The 21,274-nt window shown below is 37.3% G+C and overlaps 1 protein-coding gene across 5 annotated transcripts in view; it reads right to left on the bottom strand.

The window, feature by feature from the left end:
- Nucleotides 1-21,274, bottom strand: part of LOC110066361 (uncharacterized) — a 44,105-nt gene that overhangs the window by 21,679 nt on the left and 1,152 nt on the right. For 3 of the 5 annotated variants that reach the window (XR_016202338.1, XM_089274678.1, XM_089274675.1), the window contains exons 3-40: nucleotides 20,196-20,257; nucleotides 17,640-17,747; nucleotides 16,421-16,497; nucleotides 16,229-16,277; nucleotides 16,042-16,116; nucleotides 15,757-15,804; nucleotides 15,569-15,655; nucleotides 14,067-14,101; nucleotides 13,822-13,873; nucleotides 13,297-13,362; nucleotides 13,097-13,198; nucleotides 12,927-12,968; nucleotides 12,355-12,435; nucleotides 11,857-11,886; nucleotides 11,455-11,547; nucleotides 9,956-10,048; nucleotides 9,327-9,443; nucleotides 8,992-9,066; nucleotides 8,061-8,156; nucleotides 7,874-7,927; nucleotides 7,587-7,661; nucleotides 7,008-7,145; nucleotides 6,523-6,606; nucleotides 6,345-6,440; nucleotides 6,027-6,071; nucleotides 5,858-5,935; nucleotides 5,445-5,540; nucleotides 4,820-4,915; nucleotides 4,418-4,513; nucleotides 4,247-4,297; nucleotides 3,998-4,042; nucleotides 3,838-3,892; nucleotides 3,289-3,356; nucleotides 3,003-3,070; nucleotides 2,836-2,887; nucleotides 2,575-2,607; nucleotides 2,434-2,481; nucleotides 1,770-1,877 (exon numbers count right to left, since the gene is read on the bottom strand). Coding sequence is in view for 4 of the 5 variants with exons in the window: in XM_089274678.1 (XP_089130804.1) it covers nucleotides 1,770-1,877; nucleotides 2,434-2,481; nucleotides 2,575-2,607; nucleotides 2,836-2,887; nucleotides 3,003-3,070; nucleotides 3,289-3,356; nucleotides 3,838-3,892; nucleotides 3,998-4,042; nucleotides 4,247-4,297; nucleotides 4,418-4,513; nucleotides 4,820-4,915; nucleotides 5,445-5,540; nucleotides 5,858-5,935; nucleotides 6,027-6,071; nucleotides 6,345-6,440; nucleotides 6,523-6,606; nucleotides 7,008-7,145; nucleotides 7,587-7,661; nucleotides 7,874-7,927; nucleotides 8,061-8,156; nucleotides 8,992-9,066; nucleotides 9,327-9,443; nucleotides 9,956-10,048; nucleotides 11,455-11,547; nucleotides 11,857-11,886; nucleotides 12,355-12,435; nucleotides 12,927-12,968; nucleotides 13,097-13,198; nucleotides 13,297-13,362; nucleotides 13,822-13,873; nucleotides 14,067-14,101; nucleotides 15,569-15,655; nucleotides 15,757-15,804; nucleotides 16,042-16,116; nucleotides 16,229-16,277; nucleotides 16,421-16,497; nucleotides 17,640-17,747; nucleotides 20,196-20,257 (2,774 nt within the window). In the remaining variant the exon portion in view is untranslated. The remainder of the gene's footprint in view (nucleotides 1-1,769; nucleotides 1,878-2,433; nucleotides 2,482-2,574; nucleotides 2,608-2,835; nucleotides 2,888-3,002; nucleotides 3,071-3,288; nucleotides 3,357-3,837; nucleotides 3,893-3,997; nucleotides 4,043-4,246; nucleotides 4,298-4,417; nucleotides 4,514-4,819; nucleotides 4,916-5,444; nucleotides 5,541-5,857; nucleotides 5,936-6,026; nucleotides 6,072-6,344; nucleotides 6,441-6,522; nucleotides 6,607-7,007; nucleotides 7,146-7,586; nucleotides 7,662-7,873; nucleotides 7,928-8,060; nucleotides 8,157-8,991; nucleotides 9,067-9,326; nucleotides 9,444-9,955; nucleotides 10,049-11,454; nucleotides 11,548-11,856; nucleotides 11,887-12,354; nucleotides 12,436-12,926; nucleotides 12,969-13,096; nucleotides 13,199-13,296; nucleotides 13,363-13,821; nucleotides 13,874-14,066; nucleotides 14,102-15,568; nucleotides 15,656-15,756; nucleotides 15,805-16,041; nucleotides 16,117-16,228; nucleotides 16,278-16,420; nucleotides 16,498-17,639; nucleotides 17,748-20,195; nucleotides 20,258-21,274) is intronic. The other 2 variants (XM_089274676.1, XM_089274677.1) reach the window with 2 other exon arrangements.

Genomic DNA, 21,274 nt, shown 5'->3' on the forward strand with positions numbered 1-21,274 from the left:
TGATAAGAACCCATTAGGAAGTTAAGATTGAATTCGCATAAAGGATCGTAAAGGATCTCAGTCACGGGTTTTTAGTTATTTTGGCCACATACACGCACGTACGTTTAAACTGAAGGAAACTGAAAATGGTAGATAACTAAGATAGAAAAACACCAAAGAGATAATAATAAACCACAAAGGAACAAGGATGGTTAAGGATGAAGAACATTAACACGGATTACAAACGACGAATTTGAACAGATTTGGGCTTAACTTTAAAAGTAGCAAAATTAGAGAATTAGAAAGATTAGAAAATTAGAAAAATTAGAAAGCAATTTATTACATTAGGGAAAACCACATCTGAACAGCTATCAGACAGGGCGTTCCCCAAGGATCAATGTTGGGACCGGTGCTCTTCCTCCTGTTTGTCAATGACATGCCTCTAAACGTTCACAAGTCAACTATGGATATCTATGCAGACGATACCACCTTGTCTTTAAGCTCAAACTGGAAAGCTATTCCTGCACTAAACAAATCATTAACAAAGGACTTGACAGAAGTTGAGAAATGGGCTAGTGAAAACAAAATGTTTATAAATACCAAGAAAACCAAAGCGTTGTTGGCTACGGGAAAGCGTCTGCGCAGACGTATAACCCATGACGCAGGAAAATTTGAAGCTAGGATGCAAAATGCAGAAATTGAACAAGTTGGTAGCCATAAACTTCTTGGAGTGATAATCGACGAGAACCTAACTTACGAAGCACATGTTGACGAACTATGTAACAAACTTTCAAAACGAATTGGACTTCTACGCCATATAAGCTGCTACTTGAAAAAGAATCAAAAATTGATCTACTATAACGCAGTAATCAAACCACTCTTCATGTATGCAAGCACAGTATGGACATCGTGTAACAAAGAGGCACTCGAGAGAGTTCTCCGTATGCAAAAACGGGCTGCGCGTATTATTCTTGCAGCACAACGTACTAGTCGAACTGTCACTTTATTTAATAAGCTAAACTGGATCCCCTTTTACAAAGAAGCTTATATAAATCGATGTGCACTGGCCTACAAAAGGATAAACAGAACTTTACCTGAATACATGAACACATCTTTAAGGAAAAACTCTGACGTCCATTCGAGAAGTACTAGAAATTGTAATTTAAATTTATTATGCCCCTCTCACAGAAACGCCTCTGAGGGAGGACGCACTTTCGCCGTCAGAACTATTAAAGATTGGAACAGTTTACCCCGGTCTTTAAAAACAGAGAAGTCCGTTAAATCGTTTAAGGCTAAATTATGTAATACTATTCTTAACTCTCAGAAAACTAATGGAATTTTTTAACTCTTATTATTCGTAGTATGTTTGAAATTGTAAGTCCAGTTTATTATTTGTAACCATTTTTTAATTGTAACTTAATTAAGTAGTTTTATTGTAAATAATATCGTATTTTAGCATTTTATTGTAAATAATATATTTTTAGCATTCTAATTATTTTAAGCTGAGGGCCCCAAGTTTATCAGTAACTTAAGTTACTGTCACGGGTCACCCTCATTAAATAAAGTCTTTCACTTCACTTCAAAGTGGCACAAACTGTGACGTAACCCTTTTTAGAAAATGCTGTCTATAATAGTCGGAATTCGCAATTGTTTTCATTCCAAAAACTAGTGTTTTCTGCACTCCCTTTTCTTCACTTTTAAGAAAATAGCAAGTCACAGAAGAGGAAGAAACTTTTACTTCTCCGGCACGGACTATTACTTCATTCAAGGGAAATTTTATAAAGAATCACCTTAATGATTTTGTCTTTCATCTGCGCAGCCTCATTAAGCATTTCAATGTTGTTCAGCTTCACCTTCAGTTCTGCTTCGAGCTCTAAGTTAGATTTCTTGAGCGCAGCCTGCAAAGAGAATATCAAAATAAATTTACTGAACGAGTGAAATTGGTGCAAACAGAATTTTCATACATTCTGTCATTTTCACCGACATCACCATTGTGGTACTAAAAATGTATCATTGAATGATCTTGTTGCCATTTGTTTACAATATACGTTGCATTTTTTGTTATATAGAAAAAAGGAAAAAGAGGAGAGAAGAGGAGAAAGGAAGAAGCAAAGTAAATAAGGGCTGTTTCTTGCTTGAATCCCCCCTGGATGGGATGCTAGTCCATCGCAGGGTTACCTCACAGCATCAAATTTGCCGGTACCCATTTATAAACCTGGGTGGAGAGAGACACTGTGAGAGTAAAGTGTCTTACCCAAGAACACAACTCAGTGTTCCCGGACAGGGCTCGAACCCGGACAATTCGATCCCGAGGCGAGCACGCAAACTGTGAGGCCACCGCGCCAAAATAGGGGGTGGGGAATATTTTCGGAATTTCGAAGTTTAATTTTCTAGCGAAAGGGTCCTAGGCTCCTACACTAAATCCACCACTGAGAGGGCATATCCAAAACTCACCGAGTCCACAAGCGCTTGTTCTTTTCCTTTCTGAGCCTCGGCCAGAGCCTGGCATAAAAAAAAGACAAAAGTACATCGTTCAGTAAGATGCTGTACAGGATACGTTAATAAGGAAAGAAATATGACGAAGACTACATGTACCTGAGACTGCTCTGCAAACTTTTGCTTGAGCTCCTAAAATAAAGGAAGAAAAACAGAGGACAACATCAAACTCTGTCAAGTCTTTCTCTGGGTTCTGTGATTTTCCTCCCCTCTTAAAACCCAACACTCCAAATTCCAATTCGATCTGGTATGTGTCCTTGGTAGGTAAGCCTTGCAGCTATCTAAATGGTTGACACATAAAAAATAGTTATTGATTTATTGATTCTTTTTATTTAAAACGAGTCTTATCAAGATTCTTGCCTCTAAATTAGGAATGCTCTGCAGTCTTGAACGAAGATTCTCGATTGTAGCCCTATAACAAAAAACAGTGTCATTACAACCAAACAAACACGATCCCAGGCAATAATATAGCACTGAGTAGAGGAAAACAATCGTATTGACCACAACAATTTGAGTATTACACTCACTTTGCTTGTTTCATAAATGCATCTCTTGTCTGTATTTCGCGCTGTAGATTCTCAATTTTCAGCTTGTTCTAAAAAAGAACCAGACACAACCTCATTTAGAAAACAACGGAAAAAAACCCTTGAGACAAATCCCGCTAATGAATTGATTCGAGCGAGTTTCCCGCGCTTGACACTGATTTCTCTCCCTTCTTTTCTCTTACAGATTTGATTAGTTTATTGCCATATTTTCTGCAGCTGTGATTGGCTGGGAGACTGCTTTACACCTTGTTATCCAATAAACGTTTACCTCTCGGTCGTCGCCTTGTAACTTCCTCAAGTTGTTTCTGTAATCTGACTCGAGCTTCTTTAAAGACTCTAAGAAAAACAAACAAAAACAACAGACGAAAATGACATAAATAGACTAGAATCAATTCTTATTACCTTAAAACACAGGTTCTTATCTTGTAAGAGCGCCATTACGGGAATTTTTCCCGAAATGAAATGAAATGAAATGAAATGTTGTTTGCACACTGGTTCTAAAAGTATGAATGAAAAATGATCGCGCCTTCTCCTTGAAACGTCATTTTCACCAACAAAGCCTGATTCCTAGGCACGGCACTGACGTTCACTTTTGGCGAGAATGAGCTCGGAGTAACAAATTTAAAATTCCTCCTTCTTCCTCAGATCGCCATTTCAGAAACGATACTGTTCCTGGATTTGGTCCCACAAACGACTGCGAGATTAGACTCGGCCCAGATTTCCTCTATGCTTCTAAAGTGGGGAATGCGATACAAAGCAATACATAAACTACGGACAAAAACATCCACGGTGACGGAAGAGTGAAATAATAACGTACCATCTTTCTTTTGTACTTCAGCTTGTAGTATACTGATATTTCGCTTAAGATCCGCCTTAGAAAGAAAAAAATAGGCACCATAAGACAGCCGCGTTTTTGTATGGGCAATCATTCATAACACAACACACAAACCGCTTATGTTACAAAACTAGTATCTTACCACTTCAGCAGGGCTGGGCGCTTTTGTTGGGCTTTTACTGGACTCCTAAACAAATGGATAAAATGACGATAACTGATGTTACGGAATGCAGACCTAAAAGCCTGCTTTAGAAGATAGAATCCTCAACACAATTCACAGCTCAGCATTATCACAGCAAACATCTGGTAGTATAATGGGTGGTGTCATTTTGAAGTGGTTTAGTTTAAAAGAAAAGCGAGAGCATGAGCTGATCTTTATTAACAAACATACCTGAAGCGCTTTCAACATCTTGTCCTTTTCTCGTCCGCTTTCTACTAATCCCTTCGCAGAAAAAATGCAAAACTTCTTTGAATAATTGAGAGACATTGCCATAAGTATAACAAAATACAGAAAATTGGGCACAGTAATACTAAGTCAGGTGGTTTGATGTTGATTACTTACTCCAATGGTCTTGTCCTTCTCTTGTATCGCCATCTTTAGTTTGTTCACTAATTTGTCGTGTTCTTGGGATGCCCAAGCTTTGCTGTTTTCCAGAGCCTGAAATGAAACGAGAGTGAAAAACACGACGGGTATGCTTGGATTTTCGTTTGTAGTTTTCATCCAATTACATCTATTGCTTACAATTACCTACCTTGAGCTTTCTTAAAAGCCCTTCTCTTCCCTTACATAACATAATTGGATAAAGGCAAAAGAGGGGCCGTTCTAGTGGCCTCTTCCAGGCGTTCAATCAGTTAGGACGCAACACGAAAAACAGCGCAAGCCCCCCTTCTCTTTGTTTCGCTCGCCGCTGTCCCCCAACTAAATGAACGCCTAGAAGAGGCTACTGTTCTAGGCGAGCCGTACCTGAACTTCGTGCTCTTTGCTGTTCAGTAATTGTTTTAACGTCTGGATAGTGGCGTTCTTTTCAGTTTGTACGCGCGTCAAGTCATCAGCAGCCTCCTAATAACAAAATAACAATACACAGTCATGTTTCTCTCCGCTCCAGAGCGAATTTGTACAGTGGGTCACAGAAGGCTACATCTCAGTGATTTGTCATAGTTTTGGTGGTTTTTCTGATGCTTGGCCAATGACTAAGCAGGTCAGCTTGGCTAGGCGACGGAGGAATTAGTCTTTTTAACTTCCATTTTAAAATTGAAGTTTAGGAAACCACAAAAGACGTGTGAAACTTTAGCAAGGGGAACGTGAGGTAATCGCTTCACCATAAGATTATTGGAGAGTATATATGCCTCACGAAGAATCGAAAAGGAAAAAGTCAGTTCGAGTGTAACGAAGGTCAACTTGTGATAAATATTTCTAAGTTTGGGAATATCTTGCGGCTTTCAATTTATGCGGTAAGTTGAGATAAGCTTTCATAGGCAGCCAGTGCTGGTTTACAATTGTGTCAAATGAGTATTGAATTGTTTGAAGAACATTGTCGGCAACAGAAACATTTCGTGACCTGGTCGTCTGTCGTTTCTAGCGGTCTTACCTTCAATGCAGTCTCCTTATCCCTGAGAGCTGCCATCAGTCTTTGAGTGTTAGCTTCATGAGCAGATGACATTCTCGCGCGCTCCTGGAACAAGTCCTAAGAAATATACAAATAGCATGTTACCAAAATAACCAAATGCGTGGTCGGTTTTTTTTTTGTTTCGGTTCGCTTGGCAAACAGGATTTAAGCGAAACTGTTATATATTTAACATCTTTCATACATTTACTTCAACTGTTCACCATCTACGGGTATATTACAAACTGACAATGTGACCAACTCCCAGTTGGCTTGATCGCTCATCCTATTCAAGCAGATCCTATTCAAGCCTGACTTTTTTTCAGGCTTTATTTTTTAACTGCATAAGTTGTGTACATAACTGCGATGATCATTCACGTCTTTATTCCATATTTCACCTCCAAAAGTTTTTCCTTGTCTCTGAGTAAGTCTGATGTTTCTTGTGCTTTCTTTGCTTCATCGTTTAATCCTTCATCCTTAAATCACAATAGATAAAAGGGTCAAAATCAGTCAGGTTCATTTCATATTCAGATACAAACTGGCTTCGTAAAGAACAACAATTCGTACCTCCATTGGACTGCTTAGAGCGTTTTTCACAAAGTCTTTTAATTCCTGCAATGGAAAACAAGAAATAAACAGTGGAGGAACTAGAAGGCTGTAAAGTCAAATTCTAATGCGTTTATGAGAGACAAATAAAAGGAAAGAGGGAATAATTGACGATATATTCATTTTATATCGTCAAGACTGGACTAGAGCTACAGCGGAAAACCCTTAAATTGCAATATAAGCAGGCACCATAGGCACGCAATGCGTGCGCAGGGGTGTCCGTTCGTTACAATACACTACATATTGTTGATATTTCCTTTAACTTGAAGCGTTACTAACCTTTAATTCCTCCTCTCTGTGACCCAAATTATTTTGCAGTTTTTGAATCACAGCTTCTTTCTCCTGCAAACCAGTTTCTTTTGTCTCTAGATCTCCCTGTAAAGCACGAAAAGTATAAATAAGAATAAAGAGGCGATCACTTGTTATTGATGGAAAATCTTCGTACGATGTTGTTTACCTTTTGTCTGTTCAACTGATCCTCCAGAGAAGCTGTTTTTCTCTGTAAAGCGTCATTCTTCTCCTGGCTCGTTCTTTCCAAAAGCTGAACAAGTCAACGTTCGAGATTATTAGCACTTGTAGCGTTCACACTAGTTTAACTTCAAACTTAACGTGGTTTAGAGTCATTGTTGCGATGGTTAAATGGAGCAAAACTACTATCTTCCTAACAAAGGACAATCCAAGTTTACTATCAACAGAAGGAAAAATGAACGAGAGGACAACACATAAAAAAAAATGGATGGTTTCGAAAGAGCAAAACGAAGGAATAATGAGAATTAATTTCTTTCCAGATCAGAAGGAAATTGAATTCAAGTCAGATTAGAATGTAAAATGGAAATATGTATAACTAAGTATCATTTCAAGGAAAAAACTCGGTTCTTCAAAGCAAGCTGTTTCTTGCCTGCAAAACCTTTACTTGTTACAGTGCCTTTTTTCTTGACTTACTTTATTTTTTTCTTCGGATTCAAGGACAGCAGAGTTGATTTTCTCGATCAGTCTGTCCCGCTCTCTCAGGGACTGTCTCAATTGCTGTAGTTCTGCTTCTTTTCCTTGCAAAGCTCGTAACTTTTCCTCAGCTACAACCTTTAGACGTAGGAAAAAAAGAATGATTCTGGCAGCTCGTGGATTTCTAGCTCTCGATAGTGAAGTTCAAACTCTAAAAAGTGACGTCTGGATATTTATAATCTTCCTTAAAGACGCAAAACACGAGCTTACAGCTAAATTAAATCTAGGACAGTTTCATCTGTTCGAAACCAACCAACATCCAAAGCAATCAAATAGATCAGGGAAAGAACTGCCGTGCTGCATCAGAACACAACTTGTATGTGAAAAAATAGACTGAAAAAACTTTCGATTTTGAGTGTTTTGAGGGTCGTTCCGACGAAAGACGCACATTTGGAACAGCTCATCTACGTTCTTTAAGTATACATTCGCTCTTGATGCGCTTTTATGGTTGCGAAAAGGAATAATTAAAAAAAAAAATAACACAAGAGAAGGCAAAAAGCCACTTTGTTGATAACCAACCTGAAGCGCACGATCTTTCTCTTTCATGTAGTTTGTTAATTTTTTCAAAAGGTTGTCCTGATTATCGGACGGGCTCTGAAAGGTTAAAAAGTATGCAGACGATAAGCACGCCAAATGGATAAGCTCCAACAGTTATTAAGGAAGAAGAGTAAGGTGCATTTGATACGGTTTTGTAATTGTTATCATATAATTACGAACTCGCGCTCGCACATGTAAGGACTAACTTCAAATCTTGCAAATTCCTCATGATCACTCACAAAATTACAGGTTGTTTTACCGTTACCTACCTTGACTCCTGAGTCATCATCCATGTCACTCTCCTTTAAGGCATCTAAAAAGTCCTGTGGTGGCAAATGATTGCAAGTAATTTCCTCAATCATATTAAACTAAAGGTATTATGAACCATCACTCGTTCCGTAAAGATATGATATCGTTTGTGATTACACCAAGAATTGATCAAGGTCATCACTTTACCGCAATTAAGTTGTCCTTTTCTTTATTATTCGCCGCTAGCTTCTGGATAAGTCTGTCCTTGGTCTCCAGTTGCTCTTGAGCTCCCGCTGACACTTGCTGAGAACAAATAACACAAAACTAGAAACTAAACAAGCAGAGTGGTTGTGAAATGACTATCGAAAAATGTTGTTTTTAGGCTCCGTCCACACTGCGCCGGAGGAATTTGAAAACGGAGGTTTCACTCTGAAAACGCATCAAATGTTCTCCGTCCACACTGCGCCGGAGGAATTTGAAAACGGAGGTTTCACTCTGAAAACGCATCAAATGTTCTCCGTCCACACAGCGCCGGAAGAATTTGAAAACGCAACAATCACCGGTCATTTTGTAATTGTGTTTGAAGAATGCTCGGTCAGGGAAATCACGTGATTATGGTGACCGCGCCGTCGTTTTCGAAAAGCTCCGTTTTCGAAATTTTATCTGTCCACACGAGAACGAAAAGCTCCGTTTTTGTGACGGATTATTGTGGACGATAGGTCTAACCGTAGAAACAAACCTCCGTCTACAAATTCCTCCAGCGTAGTGTGGACGGGGCCAAAATTTGCGTCCCCTAAGCACGAAAACTGGTTTAAAAAAATACGTCCAACATGCAGCAGCCAATCAGAGCAAAATGCTGTTTCATCGACCAATCAGGAGTGAAACTCGCGACTTGGTGTACGCGCGTTTTCCCGCCCTTGCCGCGCATGATGGATTAATTCTTCGAATTCGGATTGGTTTACTGGATTCGTTGCGTTTGTTGTGATTGGACAGATATGATAACCTGGGACGTGTCTTTCAACACTCATTAGGAAGCCACTGTGTGTTTATTTTGACCCTACAACTGCTGGTTCGGTGAATTCTTTGGTGTTGGTTTGACAAAAAAAAAAAACGATACTTGTTAGCAATTTAGGTTTACCTGATATGCTTCTTCTAAAGCGTCCATCTTGGAATAGTGTTCTTGTGAAAGAGCCCTATGCTTTTCCATAAGTTCCTGTCCAAAACAAAATAAAAAGAAACATACAATTAAGGACTGGAAAATGACGTTAAGCGGACGTCGAAACGTCGTCAGTATTTTGAACCAAAATGGGTTTAAGTTTTTCCATTTCATCTCAAAATCACCACTAAAAATTTGTTTTACTGTGGTCTCTGATGAAAAGTCTCTAGGATCTAACTTCAATAAAAAAAATTAACATTGATACACAATACTTAATTAAGCAAGTTCTTACAAAGTGATTTTGAATCACAACTTACAGCTTGCTCACGCTCTTTTTGCTTCAACACCTCATCCAAGCGTTGTTCCAGCAGCAGTTTGCCATTGTTTAATCTCTGTAATGTAACTTCCTTGGCTGACATCGATTGTATAAGTTTCTAAAACAAAACATGATGCACTCTTACACTTCCTTCAAACTGATAAGACATAAAACTTTGAGAAGGGTGTTCACTCAGGATATGTTTGGAATGAGTCAAGAACGAAGGAGACAAGTACATGGGAACATGTGCAAAGAGTCAAAAGTCCACACTACGCCGGAGAAATTTGAAAACGCATCAAATGTTTTCCATCCACACTACGCTGGAGGAAACTGAAAACGCAACAATCACCGGTCATTTTGGATTTCTGTTTAAAACAACTCGCCAGGTCATCGTTTTCGAAAACCTCCGTTTTCAAAATATTCTCCGTCCAAACTAAAACGCGAGGCTGACGAAATGCTCCGTTTTCGTGACGGATTAGTGTGGACGGTAGGCCTAACCGTAGAAATAAAGCTGCGTTTTCAAATTTCTTCGGCGTAGTGTGGAAGGGGCCATAGATTCGGACATGTCCTCTGTGCTCATTGAGGTAAAAGCTTGGCGTAAACCTTGAGCAAAATGTATTTCATGTGTACCTCCAACTCCATGTCTTTAGCACTCAAAGAACTTTGTAAAGCGGCTATCATGGCATCTCTTGCTTTAAGAACTTCGGAGTGTTCTTCAAATGCCTAAAAAATAAATGAAGAATTGTGACAAAAAAATTATCACAGATCTTCAATTTTGAAAACACGTTAACTGCCTTCCATGATTCCAAAGAATAAGTATAGAGAAGATCATTCTCGACACAGCATGTTAACAGGAAGAATGTTCAAAGAGATATTCAGAGATAAAGGAAATAAACTGAAGAGCAGAGCTGCAAATTCAAATGTAAACAAAAGGCGGCCATCGAAGTACATAAAGTCGACAAATATGTCGTGAAATTCCGATACTAAACCCCCAACCCACCCATGACCATATGCCCTAAAACTTCAAACAATGAGCCCTTCCAAATAATTTCATCAGTCTAAGGGTTTACAGATATATTGATTCTACCTCTTGAGGGAAAGTAAAGTTTGTCTCAATATAAAGTTCTCTACCGTTAAAGTTGTTTTGAAACTTATTCGGCGACCGCGGGGGGGGGGGGGGGGAGGGGGGGGCAGGGGCTGATAGGGCTATAGCCCTACCACTTTTATTGCTGGGATATATTTTCTAGGGTTCCAGATGGCGCGCAAATACAAGATAAATGGCGAAACACTGACCTTAACGTTTGTTTGTACTGGCCAGATTTTTTTGCCCTTCCCCTAAAATGGTCTCCGCGGTCCCTGTTACATTATTTATGTCATTACAGAGATTTTCAATGTTCAGTGATGATTGTAGAACTTATTTTGTGTCACACTTAAGAAATAGAAAACATGTGCCGTGTTTCTATCGAGTTATAGAAACACGAGTGGAAGTTTGGGTGAACGAGAAATGCTGTGGGAACACGAGCCGCAGGTGAGTGTTTCAACAGCTTTTTCGAGTTCTCCCAAACTTTCACGAGTGTTTCTATAACTCGATAGAAACACGGAGAACATGTTTTCTATTTCTTTTAGAAAACACCGCGACGAAAAAAAGGAAAACAGCTTGTTAACTTTGATTATCAAAGTGTAAATTCTCTTTGCTCGCGCCATCATCGCGTCAACAGCTCGTGCTAGTTCTGTGTTTCCATCGAGTTATAGAAACACGATTTTTAACCAATCAGCGCGCGTATTTTCTTAGGACTGTTTCTAAATTGCTATGTTTACAGCGTCTTCAAATACAGAATTCTTCGTTGCTCCCACATCTTTCAGACCCTGGGTCCCTTCCAAATATAAACCCAACCATTTTTACAACAAAATTCTTTCCAAAAATAGGCTCTTCCGAAACTAAACTAAACCCACCTAAAAGGCCCTTGGAATAAAACTGAGTAAGTCCAGGGTTTCTTATTGGAAATTCGCGGTGTCTTGCTAGTTAATGATGTTGTAATAGTACATTTATTTGTAAACCAGCAATGCTGACAATGAGTTGTTCCATCTGTGATCCAAGTTATCTCTTGAATGTCTCCCTCACCACTCACCTGGTACCATTTCCTCTTTGCAGTGTGTGCTGCCTCTCGTGTGGCCGTTAGACTTTGATTTAAGTCTTGAACTTTAGTATGCAGCTGTTGCAGCTAGAAGTTAATCAACAGAAATACGTATAATTTACCACGTCACTCTCACATATCAATTATCCAAGAAGTTAACAGCTAAGGAGTTTTGCAGTTGAATGCCTTGCAGTTATGCTTGCGAACATCACACACGTCCTCGCTTTTGAAAGCTGTAACATACTTTGTTCTTCTTATGCTTTTGTTAATTCTTTTATCAGCGCGTTTTATGCTTTTTTGTGGAAAAAAGGTTGTTACAGCGGAGAAAAAAGTTCCTCTCAAATTCAAAGCTCTTGTACAATATGGAGTATAAAACTGCATTTTAATTTTTCTCACCTCACTGTCTCTGGAACCATCCTTTGAGCTCTGTGTGACAAACAATTTACTGTTAGTTGCATGAATAACCAGAGGCCCAAACAAGAGCAAAACACTGGTGATTGCTGTGTTCAAAAGTTAATCTGTTTTGTTACAAAAGAACTTGAGACAGCCTGCACTCTTATTGACATAGTTTAAAATAACATTTTCATCCAGTCAATCATTGTACATGCACCAGAGCCACTCACCTTGGTCTCTTAAGAAACGAAAACAGACTCTCTTTTCACATGAAAGGGCAAATCCCTAGTCCAGTTTGAGAATATTTGGCAAGTGGATAAAAAGTCACAATAAACCTTGCAAAAGGATTGTAAAATCACAACCATACAAGCATCTCTATTTTGAGGTCTCCTTCCTCATTCCAAATTTGGGTTGCCACTATTCTGAGATCTGTTCTGCTGCATTTTCTAACCAGTTAGCTCTAATCTTTGCAAAATTTGTACCAGTTTTGTTGATACAAACCTGTGAGAGTAAATTGTCTGTCGAGTTTCTGGAGTTTAAATGTTGTTCTCGTTCTTTATCATGAAGCTGATTTCGTAATTCCTAAAACAGATTACAATTAAGTAAAAGAAAATGCAATAATAATTTTCATTACATGCAAGTCTACTGTCATTGGAGTGCTTTTAAACCCGGTTAAAGCTTAGTTTCCACAGTCTTAAGCCAGTTAAAGTATTGCTATTTTCTCTAGATAGTGTATCACAGGTTTCACTCCACCATTTTTTCAGGTTTTCTAACAGTTCACTGGTTCCTACATTTGTACTAAACCTGGGTGGATAAGATGCACCATGAGAATAAAGAATCTAGTCCTAAAATCTAATACGACTCTTGATACACCCAAACTCTCAATTAAAGTGATTGCAGTTCCGGAGTGAGCATCTAACACATTACCAAAGAATAACAGATAAAAAAGAGATGCAATATTTTGTATTACATGAAGGTTATAACAGTTACTCCACTCTTCTATCAAATGCTTGTACAGCAAAATGACCATAAAAAACTTATCTCTAAGCTAGAACTAAAACATCATCTCTTACCCTGTTTGTTCTTTCAGTCTTTTTGGCTTTATCCTTTAATTCCTTAAAATTACAAAAATGCATAGATTGTAATAATATATTACTGACAAAATGAAAGGAAGTGCCACTGAATCTTCAAGGTAGCTAAATTTACATGCATTAAATTGTGTGACAAAGAGGTGAAGTCATACCTCTAATTTCTGGTTTCTGCTTTCAAGTTCTTCTGTAAGTTGCCTGATTCTTCCTTCACATTCCTGTATCTTTCTTTCATTAATTTCCAATGTTGCATTCTGCTGAGAAGAAACATTGAAGAAAAAGTTGTCCATTAAGCTGAACAGAATCAGGCTAAACGGGTAGTGATCAGGCAGGATTAGTCCATAAGTGATCATACCTGGGGAATGCCTTGTTCTTGTTGGCTCAGCATGTCCTTCAAGCTGTCCAGATTATCTTTCAACCCCTGAGATTTGTAAAAAGGGTAATTTTTTTAAAGAAAAAAAAAACACACACACACACACACCATCATAATGAAGGTGTAGAGCTCTGACTAGCAAAAATGTTGATCTTTCAGGTAGAACCATCAATAGTCACCAGACTTACAGCTGTATCTCTCAACATTTATCACTAAAGCAAGCAAGCAAGATAAAGATGCTTTGAAGTTTTGTACAAACTGAAAGCCAATTTTGTCTTTGCTAGTCTCTGCCTCTAGGGCTGTGGAGTTTTCAGGACAAGGGGAAAAAACCCACTGATAATACTTATTTTAATGTTCCCTGACATGCACAAAAGTTAGAAACCATAGCATACTGTATGCCCAGAATTAGAAGTGAATACCACATACTCATATCGAAGCATAAAAACTGAACACTTTATCTACCCAAACCTCTACAATTTAGCTGTTTGATTATAAATCAAACCAAACCTTGTTTTCTTCCTTGGTAGAAGCCAGAGATCCTCTCAAGTCATCTATCATCCTGGAATTCGATATAAAATTAAACCATTATCAGTTATAACAACAGGCTAACAAAATCTGGCAAAATTAGAGCGTTTGTTAAACAAGAAATAAGGGACTGAGCGTTCCTTCAGTCCACAATAAAGTGGCTGTAATAAAGAGGTGACCATGAGGAACTAAACTTGGTAAAGTCAGAAAAATGCAAAACATAGTACCTGTCTTTCTCATCTAAAGTTGCCTTCATAGCGATCTGTCAAACAAAACAGGACAACTAAGACACATGCTCCTCAGATATATGGCACCAAAGTCAATCAATTCTATGAAGTACTAATTTATAATAATCATTTATCACCTTTCTTGTTAACGTAACTCCGGCCTGAGAAAACAGGTGCTGCCCATGTGCTCACTTAACCATGTGCAGGAGAAATATAGCAAATTAAAGCTTCAGGAACTTTTCATGCATGTCAGCCCACAACAGAGATGTGCATCATTGCTCTGATTGTTTGTTAGTTGGTGCATGCAGAAAATTTGAAATCAAGCAACAACCAATAACCCCGAATTTCTGTAATGTTGTATGGTCTCTCAAATCTTTGGTATCTCTATTAAGGTGATTCCTGAGTGTTACGAGTATCATTGTAGAGCAGGGTTGTTTCCAGACAGAACTCAGGATCGCAGGTAACAGCAACAAACTAATTTATTTCCGTAAGATAACTTCACGAATTTACAACACTAAGCTTCTTCAAATTTGAATCAATCTCTTTTACAGCAGAACCTCTCGCTCTAATATACATGAGGCTTAAAGTTCTAGAAACTTCTATTTGGAACTAAATTAAGTAGTTTGACACATTTTCTAATCTGAGAAATTACATAAGGATTAGAATGTTCTGGAATGTTCTTATACAAATTGGTCACGGCTGAATGACTTCCGGTTCTAGATTGTTCTGGAACTAGACCTTGACAATTTTTCATAACACTTAGTATTGCATTGCGCATCCCTACTGTGTATGATTTTCACGTCATTAGTGCAAGAACATAAGCGCGTGCACATACAAAACGTAAGAGATTTCCCTCAAACTATACTCGATAGCAAAATAAATGCTCCTTTTCTCTTAAACGAGCATGGTGACCCCCATTTTTTATTTCATAATTTCAATGAGAACAATATCCTAAATAACTGAGAAAAAAATTAGCAGAAATCTATGGCTACTTTTTTGGCAAATGAAATAAATACTACAGAGGGAGACGTAACAGGCCCAACAGCGCACGTCCAAATTATGTTTCCTTTAAAGGATAAAAAATGCAGGGTATTGGAAGACATTTTTTCTGGGACGTAGATGAATAAACAATTAAAGAAAGTCAAACTCTGTGTGATATAACATGTTGCATTGAAAAATAATCGAGCTTATTTGTTGCGCACGGCAATTACTAAAAGTCACCTAAATAACCATATTTGTCAGCATTGTGGCATGAAAACAAGCATGGTGAGCCCCTCTTTTTACTACGTTTTTAATATCTCCTTGTCCTGTAACAACAGCATACCAAGTTTCATCAGAAATCTATGGCGGGTTCTTTTACTAGGGAATCACTTTAACTTGCCAAAAGACATGTTTTCTTGGGCTAATTTGTCATTATCTTACACGGTACCGACAACAATATGCAAATTTTTTGATATCTCAATAGAGGTCTAAAAAACCAACAGTTGGTTATCATAACATACTTGAATTTGTTGCTGATCATCATGGAAGCCATCAGTACTCTCCAATAATCTCTCATTTAATTGCTGATTAAGAAGAGTAGTTTCAGCCTGTGAAGAGAAAAGATAACAACAGATCATTCAGATCAAAAATGTTTTAGCAAATGTTTTGAATACATTCTTGTTTGGAAAAAGAATCCCCATTTACGTACAAGTTTGTCAGCCATGTCCTCTACATCATTCCTTGCAACAGCCAAGTCCTACATAAAAAGACAAAGCATACCCAAAAATATTCTAGAGAAAGCAACAATGAGGCCAATGCAAAAATAACAAGAATAGGTCATATAGTGTGATCGTCCGGGTGAGGGTAGTTCTGGAAAGAACTGTTGTAATGGTGACTGATGTTTCGCCAACCTGAGTGGAAGTCATCTATATGACCTACTGATACTCCTGGGTTCAAACCATTTACTAAATAACAAGAATGTTGAAGAGCAAACCTTCTCCATTTCTTTGAGCTTGATTTCATATCCCTCTCTGATTTCCCTTAACTCTTCATTATGTTCCTCTGTTAGCTGTACGAATAGTGAAATAACAAATTATATACACGGGAGATTACAAACAGTTCACACATAACTGTTTGGAATAAGTTAAAGCTTGCTAACACATGTACTAGCCAATACACACCTGTCTAATCTGTGTGTCACTGTGCTGGGCTAAGGCTTCAACAGCATTCCTAACAAAATCAAAGGTATTTTAAAAAAAATTTAGCTTTGAAAAGGAAGCATTTAAAAAAAATGTTCTTAAAGCACCCTCTCTTCCCATTTTGAATACCATCAAAACAAAGTAATTTACAACAACTTCTCAGTGTTTACTTACGAGGCCTTGACCAGCAATTCCTGTCTTTCAACAAGCTCTTTCTTGAGCTTTTCCACTGTCACCTTGAGTTCTATGTTCTTTAAAAATCAATTAAAACAGTAATATTATGGCAGATTTGTCTTGTGATTTTTGTCCATACAATATTATTAGAGAGCAAGTTGTTGTTAACAGTAATATTATGGCACAAAATTTCAGCATTAATTTATAATTTCACATGTGAAATTACAAAATTGCAATTGTTTGGTGCAAAATTTCTCGATACAATAAACATGTCAAAAACCCACAATTGTAAGTGTAATTTGTCACCCATGATATTAAATTTAAGGTAATCTAATAGTATACTCTTGAAATTAAGAAATGATTTCATTTGCATTTTGTCAAAATTCTCATAATTTCCCTTGCCTAGATGCTCCGGAAATTATGTGACTTTTGATAAAATGCGTGCGAAATCATTTCCTAATTTCACTCGTCACCATTTGACTACCCATTCTAATCAAATCACATTGACAGTGGCCTAATGTGACCTACAAATCTATTCATTATGGGGTACAGTACTCTTGCTCCCCCTTTCTGATATTCAAAATTCACTTGTCCTTCAAATTGATATCACGATACATTGAAGTTTAAAGTGATTGATTCATTTTAAAGTTCTGAAAGTTCAATCCATAACAATGACTTTATATGGACATGGTACAGCACCCCTTTTTTAAACATTTGTTGGGTCTTATACCTTTTTTTTTTGTAGAGACTACTGGTAAAATGAGATAAATTTTCCCTCAGTTTTATCCAGTGTAAATAAAGGTATCCAGTTTCCTGTCACATTTTTTTGGGTTTAACTAAACAAGTTTAATTATCATGAATAAGATAAAGGTATTTTCACACTCCTGTTGATTGCAGCTGGTATGACAGTTCTTTTACCAACTAATCCCTTAATCGACATATGATTAATTCAAACTGCATAATTTTGTCATTTTAGTTTCATAGCTTTTAATTTCTATATTTAACAACTCCTACATAAACATGGCTTTTAGAATGATACTTTTATAGGATCAAGTCCATCAATATTATGCAAACCCCTTAATGAAGTTTCTTTGGCTAATGTGACTTGTTTATAAATGTTAAATTGCTGGTTGATTATTAGATTAGTAGATTGTCACTTAAGAAATAAACACATCAGATTTGTATACACAATTAAAAATAAAAATAAAATCTTTCTTACTGCCTTAAAAATATCCTCTGGAACGTCACCATTTTGGTTCACACGTTCTTCAAGGAAGTAAATTCTCAGCTTCAAACCAAAATTCTCCTTTTTCAGCTCAGATATTTGCTGTGAACAGACAATAATTACAGAGCACACAAAATTTAATTACACATTCAAATTTCATTTGTTGGCCACCTTCCTAGAGAAAAAAGACAAAATCAAAACAAATCACATTTTATAGTATATTTATATCATATTTTGAAGTTTATGACAAAACAAAAATGTTCAAACCTCATTCAGCTGTTTTGCCATTGTTTAAACTCAGAAATATAGGTTTCCTCTTATGCAAATTCTCTTTATAATATGAATTTTGACCAACAAATATAGTTTATATTTATAGGTTTAGCCATCTTCAGTTTATAACTGAACTATTTTCTAATGTTTGGATTTTCAATTTTCCAACAATGATTCAAGACCTTAACATTATTATGAAGATTCAAAATAATTGTGTGAAATGAAAAATGAAATAAGCATTCACTAATAACTCCAGTTAACATAGACAAAGAAATTATAAATATGCACATATCATGAACTATTAAACTGAAATTGAAATCTGGACTTAACAGTTGTCTAGCTTAAGCACAGATGATCAGGAAGCTAAGTAACGATTTACATCTGTGAAAAGCTTTCCATATTTTTATTTCCAAGAGTAATTGAAAACCTCTTTCTGCTTACAAAATCAATAGATCTTGTAGAGATTGATCAAGAGAGTAAGTACCGCAGAATAATCAACAGAACGGCATAATGTCTTTACGCTATGCCAAGTCCTCTAAACCAACGTTACTGCTCGGCCTTCCAATAACATGCCAATTCACTGTTCATTGGTCGATGTCATAATTATGACTGATCACAGCTAAAAATGTACTACCATTTTCGAGCTACCATGAACGGCCAACTTTTTTCCGCATTGTTCCATGCTTAAAACATTCACGTTTGTCTAGACAAACTGTCGCGTTTTTGAAATGAACCAATTAATGTTTAGAGCGTGAACACGTCAAGTTTTGACAGCTCCGCCTGAATGTTTCTGCACATGAACACAGGTTTTGAAAACGTTGCATCGAGTTTTATGTACATGTAACATTCTAACGTACATTCGCCAGCTGTACTGTAAACCATGTCGATTGTACAAGTCAAGCTTGTACATTTATATTACTCAACGGATAGGGTCACTCAGTCTTTCCCATAAAACCGTGAACACCAGAGGAAATTTCTGGAACATTTATTGTTTCGTGACCAATCAGATGAGAGATAAAACCGCAAAAGATAACCGCCAAACCCTTGCAGCAGCTTGACACCAAACAACGAGCTGGCTTTCCCTTCTACGAGAAATCTTCAATTTTGCCGTTTTCAAATACGGAAATTGTTCTTTTATATTTTCTATTTCAGCTTACATATTAGCAAATAATAGATATGAACAACTCTTTATGGAAAAGTGATGTTGAATTGAACAGACAGGATCAGACACAACTAGACAGCGTGTCTGAGAGCAGAAATTGTACTCTCCTCTCAATTTTTGTTTCGCTGTCTTCAATGTTGTGAATTATACGGGTAATTATTTCTGGGATTTAACTTTGTTCCTGTTTGAACAAAAAGTAAAAAAAGCTTTACATAGTTTTCACCTTATCTCACTTGGTTGCCGGAACACATGACATAACACCTGCCATCACATAAGAATTCTCTGGCTTAAGATGTCACGCGAACTGCTAGTCTATAAAAATTTGGTCCTGTACAACTGAGACAATTCTCAAATTCCATGAGCTGATTTCGTCGGTTCACAGATTTAATACCCTTTGGAAATTTCGAAATTTTTATTCTTATTTATTTCAGGGAGCTGCACTTAAGTTACAAAAAACTCGACGCAACATTTTCAACACCTGTGTTCAAGTGCAGAAACATTCATGCAGAGCTGTCAAAACTTGACTTGTTCACACTCTAAACATTAATTGGTTCAATTCAAAATTGTGACAGTTTGTCTAGACAAACTTGAATGTTTTAAGTGTGGAACAACACAGAAAAAAGTTGGCTGTTCACGGTAGCTCGAAAATGGTAGTAATTGTTAGTTACTTAGGTTTAAAAGATCAGTGTTTGCATGCTATTGAAAGACACAGTTAAGAAATTTAGGGTCAGCAAGGAGGAGATTGTGAGTAAAAGGGTTGTTATTGAGCAAATAAAATGTTCTCTATTTCAACAGATCAATTTGCATTAGCTGTGACAAAATAAAATTTCGAGTTGATTAAGATCCTTTTATAAGTGTAAAAGGACAATGCAAGTTATCATAAAATTTAACGATGTCACCAAATTGAATGCTGGATCATTTGAATGGTTGCCTCGATATTCTAAAAAGGAATACATTGAAATACAAAACATACACATCACAATGGTTAAAAGAAATGGCAAACTACAGAAAAGGCAAATTGTATTTAGGAAAATTGCTCTTGCTGGACAATCATGATTATATCACACCTAAGTCCAGTAATTAATATTGGATATATTATATTATTAGTAGTCACTTACATATTCATAATCTTTCATTGTTTTTGTTTGGGGTGACCCAGAACCATCTTGATTACCAGCACCTAAAAACAGGATTGGCAAATGTACTTGTTGCTAGCGTTGTTCTAACTTGCAACTCATCCCTAAGCTGCTCCTTTGTCGTATTCAGTATACAAAGGCATATATGCCAGCTGTTTGGTAAATACATGCTCTAGAGTTAAAAATTGCAAGCACATAGGAGCAACTTCAGGAAAAGCAAGACCAGGGGCCCATTTCTCGAAAGCCCTGGAAACTTTTCAGCCCGTAAAGCCATTTTTAGTTAATCAGTGCTTAACGACAGAGAGGTGTATACGCCTGAAACTTCTTGTATGAAGAGAACCTCTGTTTACATTAAGAATATGTGCATAAAACTGCTCTGAAGTCATAAGGTTTGAGATTTTGCTAAAGCTTTTTGAGTGCGAAAACTTTTTGGAACCTTTGAGAAATGGGCCCCAGCTGCTTTTTGTTAAAACTGGTGGCTAGTGGAGCCTGGAAAGCTCATCATTTGTACTCACTTGCTAGATTTCAAATTGTTCACTACAAATGATTTTTTTTCATGAGTGAACAACGCTATCTATAGTTATATCAACAGTAATCATTTAATAGCTAGTTTATTTCTAGTATTCAGTATATTCTGGTATTTCTGTCTCCATTCATCTCAATCATCATCATCATAATCATCATCGTCATCATCATCACTGTCCTCATCATCATCACCATCACTTTTCACGCCAGTAGATGCATAACGCCTCCACATTGCATGTTCCTACTTCCAATACATGTTCATTAAACCAATTGTTTTCAGATGCAGTCTTAACAAGTTTTTGTTACATATTTAAACATCATTAGCAGATGGAACAGTGTGTTCTTGAGATAACTCAATACAGGAGAGGAAAAGATTGAGAACCTGGCCAAAGAAAATTGAGCCACACGAAAGGTATGTTCCTCTGGAGACAACCTAGTGACCACTCACACCTGCATTTGATGTGGCAGGGACTACCACTCCAGAATCAGAATGACCAGCCAAAGCTGATGGTGTTCCAGCCGGCACCATGGCACCA

The sequence above is a fragment of the Orbicella faveolata genome, unplaced genomic scaffold (genome assembly GCF_042242905.1).
Source record: "Orbicella faveolata isolate gen_17 unplaced genomic scaffold, um_ofav_v1 contig_36, whole genome shotgun sequence".
NCBI classification, from domain to species: Eukaryota; Metazoa; Cnidaria; class Anthozoa; order Scleractinia; family Merulinidae; genus Orbicella; species Orbicella faveolata.